Source organism: Crocuta crocuta, unplaced genomic scaffold (assembly GCF_008692635.1).
Source record: "Crocuta crocuta isolate KB4526 unplaced genomic scaffold, BGI_CrCroc_1.0 scaffold556, whole genome shotgun sequence".
Taxonomy (NCBI): domain Eukaryota; kingdom Metazoa; phylum Chordata; class Mammalia; order Carnivora; family Hyaenidae; genus Crocuta; species Crocuta crocuta.
Window position 1 is genome coordinate 2,276,958 of NW_027527436.1, and position 15,445 is coordinate 2,292,402.

Consider the following 15,445-nt stretch of genomic DNA (forward strand, 5'->3'; position numbering starts at 1 on the left):
ACTACATTTTTACATATTTTAAATATTTGGTGGGGTGACTTTTTCCAGAGACATTCATGTGTCACTCTTTTGCTTTATGTAGATTTCTCCTCAAATGCTACATTTTAAAAGATTTTGACCTCTCTATCTACACACTACATCCAGCTCTTCATATTCCCTCAAATTACTTCCTTCTTCCATAGTCCTCCACATTATCTGATGTTTTACTACATCTGTTTATTTATCGTTTGTCTCCCCCTCTGGGACATAAGCTCCAAAATAGCACTAAAAGATACTATGTCTAAAAGATATCACTGTATCTTTCAAATAATCGCAGGCACAAAGTAGGTGCTGGTCAAACAAATGAAAAAATTAGCTGGTTCATTTAGAATTAGAGCAATAGTCTGGGTTCTCTGCTAAAGGAATAATGTTCTGTGGCTGGAGCTGCTCCAGGATTCAGCTTCAAAGCCCTTTGTGTTTCCACATCAATTTAGTGATAAGATTCAGATGCTTATTTGATTGTAATCTTCTATTTGGTTGCCATGGGGGATTTACATAATTTTGATATTTACCTGATTTATAGATAAGAAATGTGATGAAAGATCTAAGCCATACTAAAGCCATATATGTTTGATAAAAGCTTTTGGGAAAATGCTAAAGATTATAAAAGAGAGAGATCAAAAGAAAAAGGGAGGAATCATCTAAGAATGAAGGTCAGAGACCGCAGGGGCGGACTGACTTAGCCTGATGATGCTTTCCCTCTTTACTCTTGCTACTAAAAAAAGGAGTCTTGACTCGTGTAACACCATTTCGTCTGAATATCTTACTTTCTCATTCAGAATGTAAGCCCTTTGAGAGTAAGATTTATGTCTCTGAGTATTTGTGTTTTTGTTACATTTTTTCCAGTTGTAGGTGTTTGCTGTTTGTTAAATACTGTTTAAAGAACACAAAACCCATAAAAGTGCTCCATAAGAATGTAAGGCTATCATGTTCATAATGTCCATCCAAAGTGTGACCTGACCAAACAGATCTTTCTTCATAATTTCATGAGTATCTCTGCTCACAACATCTACTTTATTGTGTAGGCAATCCTTTTCTAGTTGCAGAATATCATTAAAATAATACAAAAATTAATGTAATGTGTAAACAATAAATATTTTCTAGAGTTTCTTTCTGAATGCCAGACTAAGTATGGCTGGCAAAAGTGAAGCAATACTTGATCTTTCTCTGGAATTTTCTTATAAAACAAAAACAAACAAATATACAAAATGCCCCCAAAATAAGACCCAATTCTCCTCTTCATTTTGTATTTTAGGATATTTGCAAAAGGAGAGTAGCTAAAAAGAAAATTGATGTATATAAAAATAGAAATTGTCTTTTCTCCACAGAATCTTTCTGAGCTGAGCTGAGTGGTATTCAGTTTATATATAGCCAGGAACACTAGAAGACACTATAACAATGGAGTAGCTAGCTCGTTAGGAGTTTTTGGTAGATTATGGAAGGTGTGCCAGAGGAGTCTGTTACAGGTGTTTAAATTGGATGGTGTGGGTTGGCCTTGCAGAGCATGAGGCATTGTCCAGTGGAGGAATCCTTTGAAGCTACTGGAGTACCGGAATCAAGGGGAGGAAGATGTAGAACTGAGCACTGGGTAGAGAGCCTACTTTGGGAAGTCAGAGGAGTTTAAAGACATCAGCATTCAAGAGGAGTGGATGTGAGGGACTAGGGAAAGGAAACAAAGATGGAAGAGCAAGGAAGACAAGAGCGGGAGGTATGGGACCTTAAGTGAAGGACAATGGGCTTAATCTAATTCACTAGTGGTTTGTCCTCAAGGATTGTGTCTAGCCCTGAAATAGGAGTATGGTGGCCAATTTAAAGAGTCATATGGAACATAGGTAGAAATATTTGGCTCATTTCAACTCACATTTGCCAGCCTGTGTCATGCAACACTACATCTGCTATGTTTACCTTCCAGAGTACACACACACTTCCTTTTATAACAGAACTCAAGTTTTCCTTGTGGAAACCAGTCTTTTGGCTATTATGTCTTTGTGCTTTGTTTAGGATTGTCTCCACATGGATTGACTACTTCTGGACACAGTTCCACATTCCTTTTGCAATGTTAGCTGCTCAGAATTGACTGTACGATCTCATTTAGGCTAATGGAAGGTAGGCCTTGAACTCAAACTTTCATTTTTACTGCTGGTAGTTCTTTGTCCACTACAAGGGGCCTTGAGAATGGACAAGAACTTAGAGGTGAAAAGAAATTGGGTCTTGGAAACATCATCTCATAGCTTTGAGTCTACATCTGATTTTTTACTTACATGAGCCAGTTAATGCCCATTTGCTAAGCCTGCTTGAACTGAGTTTTCCATAACTTACATGAAAAAGAGTTCTAAATGATATTAATATTATAATTACTAATAATGTCACATGGGCACACAGGTTCAGATTCTTGTATGTTACACAAGGGGACCATAAGCAGCTGTGATTACCCTACACATGTTAGAAATAGTTACAAGATTCTGGAAGACAGAATTAGCAGCAACATGAAAAGGGTTGATGAAAAGGTGAAGAGGTTTCACCTTGAATATCACCGGAACAGGAATAATTATTCCTGCCTCACAGGTAAGAAAATACTGAGGCTCAGAGAACCAAATGTTCATACAGTGAATGGAGCCATCAGGTTGGGATGCAGACAAAGCCACAACTTTAACACCAAGTCCCGTGCCTCCCCATCGCATAAGAGCTGCAGCCAAGCACACTGAAATTTGCCAACAATTTTGAAGATGAAACAGTATGCGAAAGATGTAAAAGTGGTAGAGTAGAAAGCATTACAATCATTCTTAAAATGAAAGAAATATGTTGAAAACATTTAGTTCAAACATCAAGTCAGTAAAAAAAAAAACCTATAAAACAAAAAACAAAACTCAAAGGATTTTGTCATTCCATTTTTACTCCTTTCACTGGACTCTGTGCATTAATGAAATTTATTTTATAAGAAATGGAGTATTTTTAAGGAAGTTGATTACTCAGTTACCTGAATGACATCCTAGCTGAAAGTTACTGAACACCACTTGCAGGCCTTCTCCTGTGACTTCCTATTAACATAATAAAAACCCTCACTAAACTGCCTCAGTCACTGCAACTATTTGCTCCTTTAATAAGTAAGGGAACTCAAGTATAGAGAGTCAGAGGAACTCATTTATTATTACAGAGATAAGCTTAGGTGAAGTCAGAAGTCTAAGCATCTGGGTTGAGAAGTGTGGGCCAGAGCAACAGGGTCAGGCTTCCGAGACATAAGTAAATTGATGATATAAGTAGCTCAAAGCCCAATGAAACTTTCAGTGTATATATACCTATATACACATCTCCAAGTGGGAATTATATTTAAATATTTCCATTTTGAATATATCTATACTTCATGTACTGAAGGAGTGTAGCCTTGCTGTTAGGAGAGAAGCATGTGAAGTTAAGAGTATTTTTGGTTCTAATCCTTTACCTACTTATTAACACTGTCATGGGTCAGTTTTCTGAACTCTAGGCGCCTCAGTTTCCATAACTCTAAACTATGGGCATGATGGTTTAGACTGCTTAACTGGGCTACAGGCTACCTCGAGGGAAGGCAATATCTGAATCCATAATTGTCTACATCTTATTTCTTAGGTCTTGGATTTTTCATATTGTCAGAGGACTAACTTACTAACATGCTTAGTTCAGATAATCTGTATGGAAAGCATCGACTGTCATCAGGTATAAATGATTTATATGAACTGGATGACCTATCATATATATAACTCTGTAAAACTCAATAAAATCAACACATTTCAACTGGAATTTGCTGCCATTTTAAGTAAGTCTCTATTGGTAGTCCTTACAATGCGATATATATGAAATATTAGTAACAGGCAATGAAAAGGGCACACCAACTGAAAACGACTCGTGAATTGATCAGGATGAGAAGAGGGAAATAAAGAGATGTCTCAAAGGAACCATTCTGACTGTAACTTAATCCTGAAGTCCAAGAGTCGAAGGAGAAAAGAAAACATCATTCAAGAGCTCAGGATTGAATTAAAAGAGCAGGCAATAGTAGTTGTAGAGAAGAGAAAGGCAAATGTATGGAGAAAAGCCAAGCATTTAACATTTCAGTGTAGTGGAGATTATGGTGGCTGCAAATTACCGGAATCTCCCTACAGGGAATCACGTTCCCTTTTAAAGGAAAGAAGCATACTATAACAAAACTCATTATAATTACACTTTGAAGTAACATTACGTTCAAGAGTAAATGTGTGTTAAAATGGATTGCCAAAAGTCTACCTATGAATCATAAAAATGTGATTTAGAAAACAGAACCGATGCCTGTATCAATGTCAGTTACATCTGATACACTTTTTAAAAAAAGTTTATCTTGAGAGAAATACAGTGTGAATGGGGGAAAGGCAGAGAGGGAGGGTGAGAGAGAAAGACAGAGAGAGTCCCAAGTAGGCTCCACGCTGCCAGCGCATAGCCCCATGTGGGGATTCAACCCATGAAATAGTGAGATCATGAACTGAGCCAAAACCAAGAGTTGTATGTTTCACTGACTGAGCCACCCAGGTGCCCTGACATTTGATATACTTTATAAATAACAACTTGTTTCTAATTTTTAATCTCCAGATAAATAGTCAGGAAAAGCCATTTTGTCCATTACAATTTCAGATAGCAAGTACTACTTAAAGCATTCATCAGGCTATTCCACAATGTCATCTGCTATTTTCTAAACAATTACCAAATAATCCTACAAAATATGTAATTCTGCACATTCCTCAACCAATTTAGTTGGTGATTAGTTTAAGGGCTAAGAATCTTGGTTTCTTTAAAACCTTTGTGCTACATGGTTGGTTATCAGATATTGTACACCTTTTGGGCAAGAAACAATTTGCACCAGTTCACCCAAATTGGATGTTTGGCCACAGCCCACAGGAATCCGCATTCAACCTTGCTGCTGTGAAATGCTCCTTTCTGCTCTTATCTGCCTTGGATCTCACCAAGTGATCACCTCCAGAGCATTTCTGTTCATGGAGATTCCCAGGAACTTCCAGCACCCACTTGCAACCTTGGTTGTGACTGATAGAATGATAGCAGGATTCCACTTTAAGTTAATAATTCTATGTGAAAATTTGGATGTTTAAAACTGAAACAGGGGTACCTGGGGGGCTCAGTAGGTTAAGCATCTGACTTCAGCTCAGGTCATGATCTCACAGTTCATGGGTTCCAGCCCTGCGTCGGGCTCTGTGCTGACAGCCAGCTCAGAGCCTGAAGCCTGCTTCAGATTCTGTGTCTCCCTCTCTCTCTGACCCTCCCCTGCTCACGCTATCTCTCTCGATCTCTCAGAAATAAATAAATATTAAAAAAATTATATTAAGGGAGAGGGGGCAAGATGGCGGAGAAGTAAGGAGCTCCGTACTTGCACTCGCGCCCATACATCACACAGAAAAGATCTGAAGCCATTGGAAACCTTACAAAACCTGAGAGATTGGGAGAAAAAGGACGCAGAATCCACTGAGAGAGCCTTCTAACGTGAGTGCGANAAACTATTTGTAAAAAAAAATTATATTAAAAAAACTGAAACACCAAAGTATTGTGGAATTGCTTTAGAGACATCTAACATGCATTTACGTTATGATTGTTTTATAAAATTTGAATAAGAAATGTGTCAGGAGCCCACATGTGAGAGTCCCCTTTTCATGATAGTACCACCCACCACCATGTTAGGAGCCACGCATCCCACTTAGTCAAGCCAGTTACTTGCCCATTTGTGAGCCATTGGACTGGTCTGTTTCCTGTATCAATGCTTTAAGGTACGAATTCAGTTGATAGCTCATGAACTAGGCATCAAAACATCAAAACAAAGGGGCACTTGCATAGCGAATGCCTATGAGATAACCTCTCAACTTTTGCTTCTGACTACTTCCTACAAGCTTAAGTGTTTCTTAAGTCTATATCTTGTGTGAAATTTCAGGCCATAGTTTAGGCCCCTCTCCCCAATATCTTATTAATCAGAATTCATCCCAAGAAGCACTTCCCAGATAAGTTACTTCTTGGCAAACTCTCTTTCCAAATACAGATCAACATTAAAACGATTACTAAGATAGTCCAAGAAAAGACCCTTGCTTTTGATTTTATAACACCCTTTCGATAAATATTTTTCTTCTCTGGAGTCTGTTGCTATACTAGACCAAAGCCACTTTTACTGTACATTTTCAGGCAGAGTCTTCTCTAGAAACAAAGTATGGCATCAGGAGGCAGCAAAGTGTGATGCTACTCAAATACTCAACAAGAACATATATTGCAGAGAGAGCAGAGGTTATTTAGAATTCTTAGAACAAAACAGGAACAAAGATTGCACAGGCAAAGGACCTGAAAATATCTGGGATTTTAGGGGAAAATATTTTCTTTAAATATTAATGTCCAGGCAGCTGTTGACTATAAATGTTTGGCTATAATCTTCTTCTATAAGAATGATTTTTAAAAGTATACAAAAGTGGTTGATGTTCTGTGATACAAAAGTATTGATTTTTTGTTTTGCAAATATCCAGGCACAAAGTTTTCCTCAGAGTTGGAAAAATGAAAATAAGATGAATGGTCATATCTATTTTTGTAGGTCTGATGCGTGGGGCTCAGTGGTCAGGTAGTGTCTGGGGCAACTGCAGTGAAAAGCAGTACGTACAGCCACAGAAGAGAGCTCCCGGAGCTGCTCTGAGGACATGATCACTGTCTGCACTGGCTTCCTGTTTCTGTTAAAGAAACATGCTGCCAATAAATCTGGATTGCCAGAACTCAAGGCTGGCTTCCTGGTTGTGGATCCTGTATAGTTACCCAAGATTCCATGCGCTTCTAGGAGGGTCTGGAGCTTGACCCATGTTCTGTTTCAAAAATTTTTAATGATTTTTTTGGAAAAATATATTCTTCTCAAAAACAATTTTTATTGACTTTTTACTTTTTATTCTAGTATAATTAATATACAGTGTTATATTAGTTTCAGGGGACAATATAGTGATTCAGCAATTCTATACCTTACTCAGTGCTCATTGTGACAAGTGTACTCTTAATCCCCTTCATCTAGCTCACCCAGACCCCAAATTTGCCCCTCTGGCAACCACCATTTTGTTTTCTATAACTAAGGGTCTGTTCCTTAGTTTGTCTCTCTTTTTCCCCCCTTTTTTCATTTGTTTTGTTTTGTAGATTGCACATATGAGTGAAATCATATGGTATTTGTCTTCTCTGACTTACTTCACTTAGCATAATACTCTTCAGTTCCATCCACATTGTTGCTAATGGCAATATTTCTTATTTTTATGGCTGTATAATATTCCTGTGTTTGTGTGTGTGTGTGTGTGTGTGTGTGTGTGTGTGAATCACATTTCTTTATTCATTCATCTGTTGATGGATACTTAGGCTGCTCCACAATTTGGCTATTGGAAATAATACTGCAGTAAACATAGAGGTGCAGGTAAGACTTTAAAGAAATGTTTTTGTATTTTTTGGACAAATACCCCATAGTGCGATAACCAGATTGTAGGGTAGCTCTGTTTTTAGTTTTTTGAGGAACCTCCATACTGTTTTCCACAGTGGCTGCACCAGTTTGCATTCCCACCAACAGTGCATGAGGGTCCTTTATCTCCACACCCCTGCCAACCCTTGTTTGTTGTGTTGTTGATTTTAGCCCCTCTGACAGGTGTGAGGTGATATCTCATTGTAGTTTTGATTTTCGTTTCCTTGATGATGAATTTCATGTGTCTTTGGTCATCCGTATGTTTTCTTTGGTGAAGCGTCTGTTCACGTTTTCTGCCCACTTTTGAATTGGATTATTTGTTTGTTGGATGTTGAGTTATCTTAATGATTTTTGAACAAAGGACCCTACATTGTCATTTTGCCCTGGGCCCTGCAAATTATGTAACCATGACTTCCTGAGATTTAGATGTATCTGACAGTCTGATTTTTGTACTCAATCAAATGGAATAAAAACATTCAGATACTAGTTGCCTATTTAATACGTACTAAACAAATATTTTTGACTACTTAATACATTAAGTGCTATGATAGATGCCCGTCACAGTATAAATGACACAAGTGTAAACAGAAGACTACTGTCTCGTCCTTAAAAAGCTTCACCTACTAGCTCAGGAATAAAGACAAGAAAAAAAAGATATTGCAATAAAGTATAATAAACGCCTGAGAACCAGGTGTTGGATACTATGGAAATGCATAGCAGAGTTATCCAAATGTAAAATCCCCTTATAAAGAATTTCCACATTTTGTGATATTGATGCTCAAAGTGTGTTTCCCTTTTTTTTTTTCCCCCCAGAAATGATGTATAAGATATCGGTTTCGGTACATTAGTAGTGCATGTGGGCTACAACCTTCATTGTTAGGGGCACATGCTATTTTAGCACAGGAGGTTTTCATGAGCTCCTAAGGAGATAGAAAAGAGAGGCAAATTGTTCTCTCCTTGTTGACTTAATGCTGGTGGGTCTTTCCTTTTAAGTAAAATGCAATGATAAGCAGCTTTTAATAAATTATTTTGAAAACACTTCTCCCTAAGTTAAGAGACACATAAGCCCTTATCAAATCTGCCGCTAAAGAGGACATGATTAATTCATTTTGTTCTTGGTGGCCCTAATTATTTAGTTAATCCTTTCTCCATCTCTTCTGCCCCAGTGCCCACACGAGCAGGACACCCATAAAGCCATGGTAACCGGAAGAGAAACAATGCCCGTAACTGACATCCTAATTGTTCTGTGCAGGACGGTGGACCTGTTTAGTAATAAATGCTATGAAAAGGTCTTTTATTGACAAGCTGCCATGTGCTGTTTGCATTAGCGAATATGAGAAGATGATGGCAGTTCCTCCTTCGTCCCTATGGTATTCAGCTCAGTGAGATAGCAGAAAATGCTTCAGTTTACTTAAAGCATTGATAACACCTCTAAATAATTAACTGAGGACTTCCTGTCTTCAATTACTTAATGCTTTTTTTAACATCTTGAGAGGATTATAAGCAATTTATGGATTTCACACGATGAGTGCATTCGCCACTATTCCCACAAAGCATTTACGGGATCATGTTTCTAAAGCTTTGAGGTAATTAAAAATAAGCATAGAGACAATGGGGCTGAGGCAAGGTGCTTGCTTTCCCTTCTGTCATTTCTAAGGACCTAGATTTTCAGGCTCCAGAATAACTTGCGCTACAGCTTCATTAGCATGTGACTGTAACTTAGGAAATGCCAACGTTTTGGAAATGATGAGAAAATCAAAACATTGATCCCAGGGGGGAACAGTCAGCTCTTTGATCAAACATTTGGGATGCAATGTAAAATAAATGTGATTATTTTACTTCGTTCCACAAACTCAATAAAACAGTCATTCGTATCATAAAATACGTCCATAGTGAATTTCGTGTATCAGTGAACTATGGAACTGAATTTTTTTTCTTGACAGATAAGACATATGAACGCTGTATACACCTCAGACCTCAGGTTTGAGATTACCTAATGCCAGCACCATTGCTCTCCCACAGGAACTGCATATAGGAGGCTCTGGAGATGGTCAGGTTTAGCTGAACTAGTTTACTTCTTCATTCAACAAAGACCATTTCTCTGTAGGGCTAGCTCATCCGAGTGAAGTACTCTCTAAATCTATTCAAAACGCTACAGAGGGACAAACTGAATGAATTCTAAAGGCGTCTTTTCATTTTATGATCTGATAGGAAGCAAAATCATATAGAAAAACTTTAAAACATTTATCGTAAGAACTTCTGCATCGAGTTATGTGTATGGAATCCTCGCTGACATGAAAATATTCATTAAAAATGACAATGAGGGACACCTGGGTGGCTTAGTCGGTTAAGCGTCCGACTTTCGNTTTTTTTTTAAATGTGGAAATAGGGGCGCCTGGGTGGCTTAGTCGGTTAGGCGTCCGACTTTCGCTTAGGTCATGATCTCGCGGTTCGTGGGTTCGAGCCCCATGTCAGGCTCTGTGCTAACTGCTAGCTCAGAGCCTGGAGTCTATTTCAGAGTCTGTATCTCCCCCCCTCTCTGACCCTCCCCTGCTCACTCTGTCTCTCTCTCTCACTCTCCTAGAAATAAAAATATTAAAAAAAAAAAAAAAGAAAAAGAAAAAAATGACAATGAAAGGAAGAACTGGTAGAGAGAAGGTGTTTTAAAGAAAAGTCTTTCTAATTATTTTATAATTGATGAGGCTATCAATCCTGTTGGTTTGAACACTGCATTTGGGTTTAGTCTGTTGGCAAGTCAATGCTGGTTTAAAAAAAACGTAAACTACTACAGCTCTCAGTTCAAAGCTGGTGATAGTTAAGTGGACAGATACTGGGAGAAGAACATTCTATAACACTGTATCTCAGCTTTTTGTGAAACCTTTACAGATACAAAGCTTAAATGGCTTTCTACACTTTGTAATTGACATTTCATTTTCCACTCCAAGTCATTCCTTTGATTTTTCCCCACTGCATTCTTTAGAGTTCTGTTGAATCCTTTATGCTGTACTTGCAATTAGTTCTTAGCTCCTCAGTTTCCCCTATTACTGGGAGCTTCTTGAGAACAGCAATCCTATTTTAGAAAACTTCGTGTACTATTTAGAAAACAGCAAGTGGGCAACAGTTTATTTATTTATTTTTTTTTTGGTTTTGTTTTTTCTAAAGAATGAAACAATATTCTGATTTCCTTCTAGGTAGAGGCAGGGAATGCCTTGGGCACCCTGAGTATGTCACTTTCCTTCCTCATCTTTTAAATGCGGATATTAAAAACATCCCTCACATATAGGGATATAATGGGAATCCAATGTGTTCAGATAGAAATGGTTCTTTAAAATGATAAAGAATGATATAAATGTAAAGTTGTATTTTGTAAAACAACAGCATTTCGCCTATTGGTAATCATTTTCACTTTCAGTGAAATAAGATATACAAAATAAATTTAATAATCTGAGTTGATGAGGACTTTTTTCCATCTCCATTATCATTGATTTAGGTCAGGGTCTTCAGATAAGGACTGCAATGTGCTAATCTGCAAATACTTATTAAGTACCTTCTGCAGGCTTATGGCACTTCTGGAAAAGAGTGGTCAATTCGTTGAAAACGCCTGTCAACGAATGCCTGCTTGCATGTCAGGGAATTGTAGAATTAAGAGCAAATCATGATGAATTGATTTTTCCACCTATGTAGTATAACAGGTTCCTCCTCTGAGGAAAACTCAGGCATGCTCTTCCAGACTTTTCTGTATTTCTTTATGAGTTTCATTATCTCTAGTATCCACGCTCCCTGCAAGGTATGGGCTCCAAAGGAAGAAGAACATTCACTCAGGAGGCCTTGGGGGAAGCTTCTGACAATGGGGGCAAAGGAAGTTTGTAATCTCTTGCCTTTGTCCTCAGAGTCTAAATTTATACAACTGTTTGTGCTGATTCAGCAGACCCAAAGGATGAACTAATGATGCAATCTCTCAAATTATCCTTTTCTGTAAAATGGGAGTAAGAATTCACTTGCCCCTGTAGGTTTGCAGTACATGCCAAGTGGTACATGTGAAATTCACTTATTCCCCAAACATTTGTTTAGCATCTATGAACGATGTCAAGGATTGTTCCGGATGCCAGAAGTACCACGTTGAACTAGGTAGAGAAGATCTCTGCAAACCTGGAGCCTACATCCCAGTAGGGGGAGACATAAAAAGCAAATAAAAACCAAATATTCTCAGGCAGTGAGAGGTCCATGATGAAAATAAGACAAGGTGATGTGGAGGCATATTAGAGAAGCTTCCTTAGACTGGGGAAGTCAGGAGATGCTTCTCTTCTCTTCAGAAGTGACATTCAGACCAAAACATGTTAATTATTATTATAATTACTTCCAGTAATTATCTGACATTATTATACTGTACTATTATATTATTATGAAGGTTAATTATAACAAATGCTCAAACAATAAATATAATGCATTTACCATTAATTAATGTTCATAATAACAAATTGTCACAAACAGTCACCTGTCAACTATTCTGTATATTAGTTACCCACTCAGTAGATAAATGCTCGTCTCTGGCTGATTTCGCCCTGCTTTCCAGTACATTCTTGGCTATCCCAGTCCCATTATCTATGAGGATATCCTTGGGGAATGAAAATGCATCTTACCGTTTGTCTGAGAAAAAAAAAGTTAATACTGATGCAAAAACCCTACACATAATGCATATCAAAGCCAAATATAAATTATTTCTGAAGTTATCTGCTGTTGTGGCTTATTGCTGCCAGTGTGGGCTCTTCTATTAGCATGGATAAGTGGGACCTGACCATATGTCAAGAGAACACGTCCTTTTGAAGTGACCTCATACATCAAATGCACACCCCTGGGACGCTTTGGCCCCCTAACCACAATGACAGACTCTTCCGGTAGATTTTCCTCTTTTTTTTTTCACCTGTGACCGTATGCTGCCTCTCGTCAGCGGTGCCACTGTAGATGAGACCTTTCCCAACCTGCCTGAGCTGGTACTCTTTAATGACGCCATTTGGTTTCTCAGGGACACTCCAGCTCAAATGCAGAGCCTCCGGACTGGGCGCCGTGACTCTCGGTGGCTGGACAATCTGTGGAATCCCTTGGCTAGTAGCTGCGACTACCTGAAAACACAGGAATTAAATAGCAATTTATGGTAATACTACACTAGGTATTCTGATCAATGAGAATGTCACTTTTGTTTTAAAATGTTGTTGTCTGGCTTGGCATATCATTAGCAGGGGCTTGGAGAAACAGTCCCCTTATTTTATTCTTTTCCTCCCATCCTGTTTAAACAATGAAATCTGACCTTGAATACATTCCATAAGTCTCAGACTACCATTTATCACAACAGGTTCAACAACAATTTTGACGGCGGAGTGCAGCCCTCAGTTGAAGCAAGTAAAATCTGGCTGGCAGATTGTCTTACTAGAGAACTCTTGATAACTCTCTTCCATATGGCCCATCAGTGTCTTTGCATTTTAACAGCCTGATTTTGTACATTTTAAGCACCAGTAAATATGAAGCAAAACCCACATCTGAACTTGCTTGCATATAATATGCTTTGAACAGTATAAATGGGCAGATTTTTTTTTTTGTATTCTTCCTCATACCCAGGATGACGTGGTAGTGCCTGTGCCAGTGTTCTAGAAAAAGAACCGAGTCCAGAAGGAAAAATGGATCAATCCACCAGCGACTCATTCAGCATTACCGAANGGCAGACAGGAGCCGTGCCTACGTAAAACAGCACAGACCGGTCCCAGGGCGGTGTGGACCATAACTTCTGATTGGGCCAATCAGCCGCCATCTGCCCAAGCGGAGGCAGTGCAGAGCCATTCAGGCAGGTCTGCTCAGTGAGAGCTGCGCATATGCACCGGCCTGGTCAGTCTGACTGAATCTTTTACTTGGATGGTTCTTGCCCAGCGTATGAAGATGATGCTCTTCCAAAGTCGTAGACGAATCAGAGCTGGTGTGTGTTTGTTTCTCCTGAGTTTCCTCCGACTAGGTTGGCTTCTGTGAAATGACTATTTTCCTCCTAAATTGACTGTTTCTTTCCAGTCTCATCTGTGGGCTCTTTTATTCGGTAGCATTCCCAGTCTTCATCATCTATGTTCTTGTTTTTATCTCTTTCTCTCTATTCTCCTTAATGACCCTATTCAAACTCTTTGCTTCAACTTCCCTCACAGATCTTTCTAGAAGCTCCAATCACTTTGTAATCCAGCTTCTGACTAGACCTTTTCGCTTGAAGTGCCAAATAATATTTTCTTCCATCACTCTGCTACCTGCTCCTTCTTTTAAATATCTTTTTAAAAACTTTTAAGATTTGAATTGTATTCACTACTTTAAAATTTTCCTTTTATTTTTTTATTTGCTAGCAGAATGGACACTATGATCTATAATTTGCTCAAGCGAGACATCTTGAGTACATCCATGATACTTTCCTCTTATTCCCCTACATATAGTTGACACCAATTCCTCTTCCTCTCCTGCATATAGTTGACACCATACCCTGTAGATTCTGTCCCCCAATATCTTCCTGAGAGTCTCCATTCTGACCCCTGTTGCATGAATTCAGGCCTCATCATTTCTTGCCAAGGTTGTAGCAAAAGTCTTGGTATCATTTTATTTTCTATGCTTGGCTCTTTGGCTCCTTTCTCTGTTTTTCAAGAGCAGGCAATCTATATTGAAGTGATATTTAAATAGGAACCCTTTTAAACTGAGGAATGATTTGGGAATTATTATGGATTTACATAAGAGCATCTAAAAATAGTTGGCAGAGGAAAAGTGTGATACAAAAGGGTAATACTGGTCCAAGCTTTCTTTTTCTTTTTTTAATTAATCAAACATTTATATTTGCATAAATTTGATACATTTCAGCGATCTCTCCTTTCAGGCACAAGTATTAGTACTCAGTTGAGACGGTGCCCTACTTAACACTGTATTGAGTGGATATTGTTTTCTGCCTTTGGAAAAATCATCCACAACCTGGACATTTATACAGTTTTCATCATGGCTACTCTGCCTGGAGTTTTGGTACCTGCCATTACCTTGCTACTGACGGCACAGCCAGCAACTGTACACGCTTTCAGCTGGTATGAATATTCCTGAAATGGCTGAATTCCCTTCGTATCAGAGAAGCTCAGTGATGATCCTTGAAAGCATTCAATTCCATTTCGGAGAAGAATGTAGTAAATAATGGGACCTAAAAGAGGCAGAGAAATGCCCAGATTTGAGTATCATAAGCTTTTAACTATTTGCAAACAATCTAACATATCTTGGAGTTCTAAGGAAATGGGATAATATGGCATTATTTACTTTTAACTTGCTATTGTATTGCTATGTTCGAGTGATAACATGCACTCTTACCAAAGAGAGGGACTCTGGACACAAATAATTAAAGAACCATGTATGTTTATTTCCCCCTGCTACCAAGAAAATTACCTTCAATATTAAAACTATTTTGCTTTCCTTTAACAGTCTTTGCTTGTTCGAAAGAGCTTATGTTAGGATTCAAGAAAAAAAAATTGGGGGACTAAAAATTTGCAAGGCCTATTTTACAAAAGGAAAGATCAGTAGGCACATACCTAAACTTCTTTTACCAGCAAATAATTTTTAATGGTTAGATGCATGCCAATTAAATGTAGATTAAACTCATTTCAACTTCCTTACGAATTTACTATATTTTGTTATTTCAATTTTAAAAGTAGCTCAGTACCATTTGATTGTATAGGCTTCTTCCAATTTAAGACTATTACATCTTCAAGATTATCCATTTTGGTCCACGTAGGGGGACTCACACCTTCAGGCACATCTTCTTTGGTCCTGGCTCTAATGGATTTGCTGAATCCTCGCCCATAGCTATTCCATGCAGAAATCCTATACTCGTATGTCCTGTAAGGCTCCAGGTTCACATCTGGAAAGGGAGAAATTGAACAATGA

At 38.3% G+C, this 15,445-nt stretch overlaps 1 protein-coding gene across 1 annotated transcript in view; it reads right to left on the minus strand.

Moving 5' to 3' along the window:
* Positions 1–15,445, minus strand: part of USH2A (usherin) — a 717,315-nt gene that overhangs the window by 146,609 nt on the left and 555,261 nt on the right. The window contains exons 52-54 of the mRNA XM_077759473.1: positions 15,222–15,419; positions 14,554–14,708; positions 12,432–12,630 (exon numbers count right to left, since the gene is read on the minus strand). Coding sequence (XP_077615599.1) covers positions 12,432–12,630; positions 14,554–14,708; positions 15,222–15,419 — 552 coding nt within the window. The remainder of the gene's footprint in view (positions 1–12,431; positions 12,631–14,553; positions 14,709–15,221; positions 15,420–15,445) is intronic.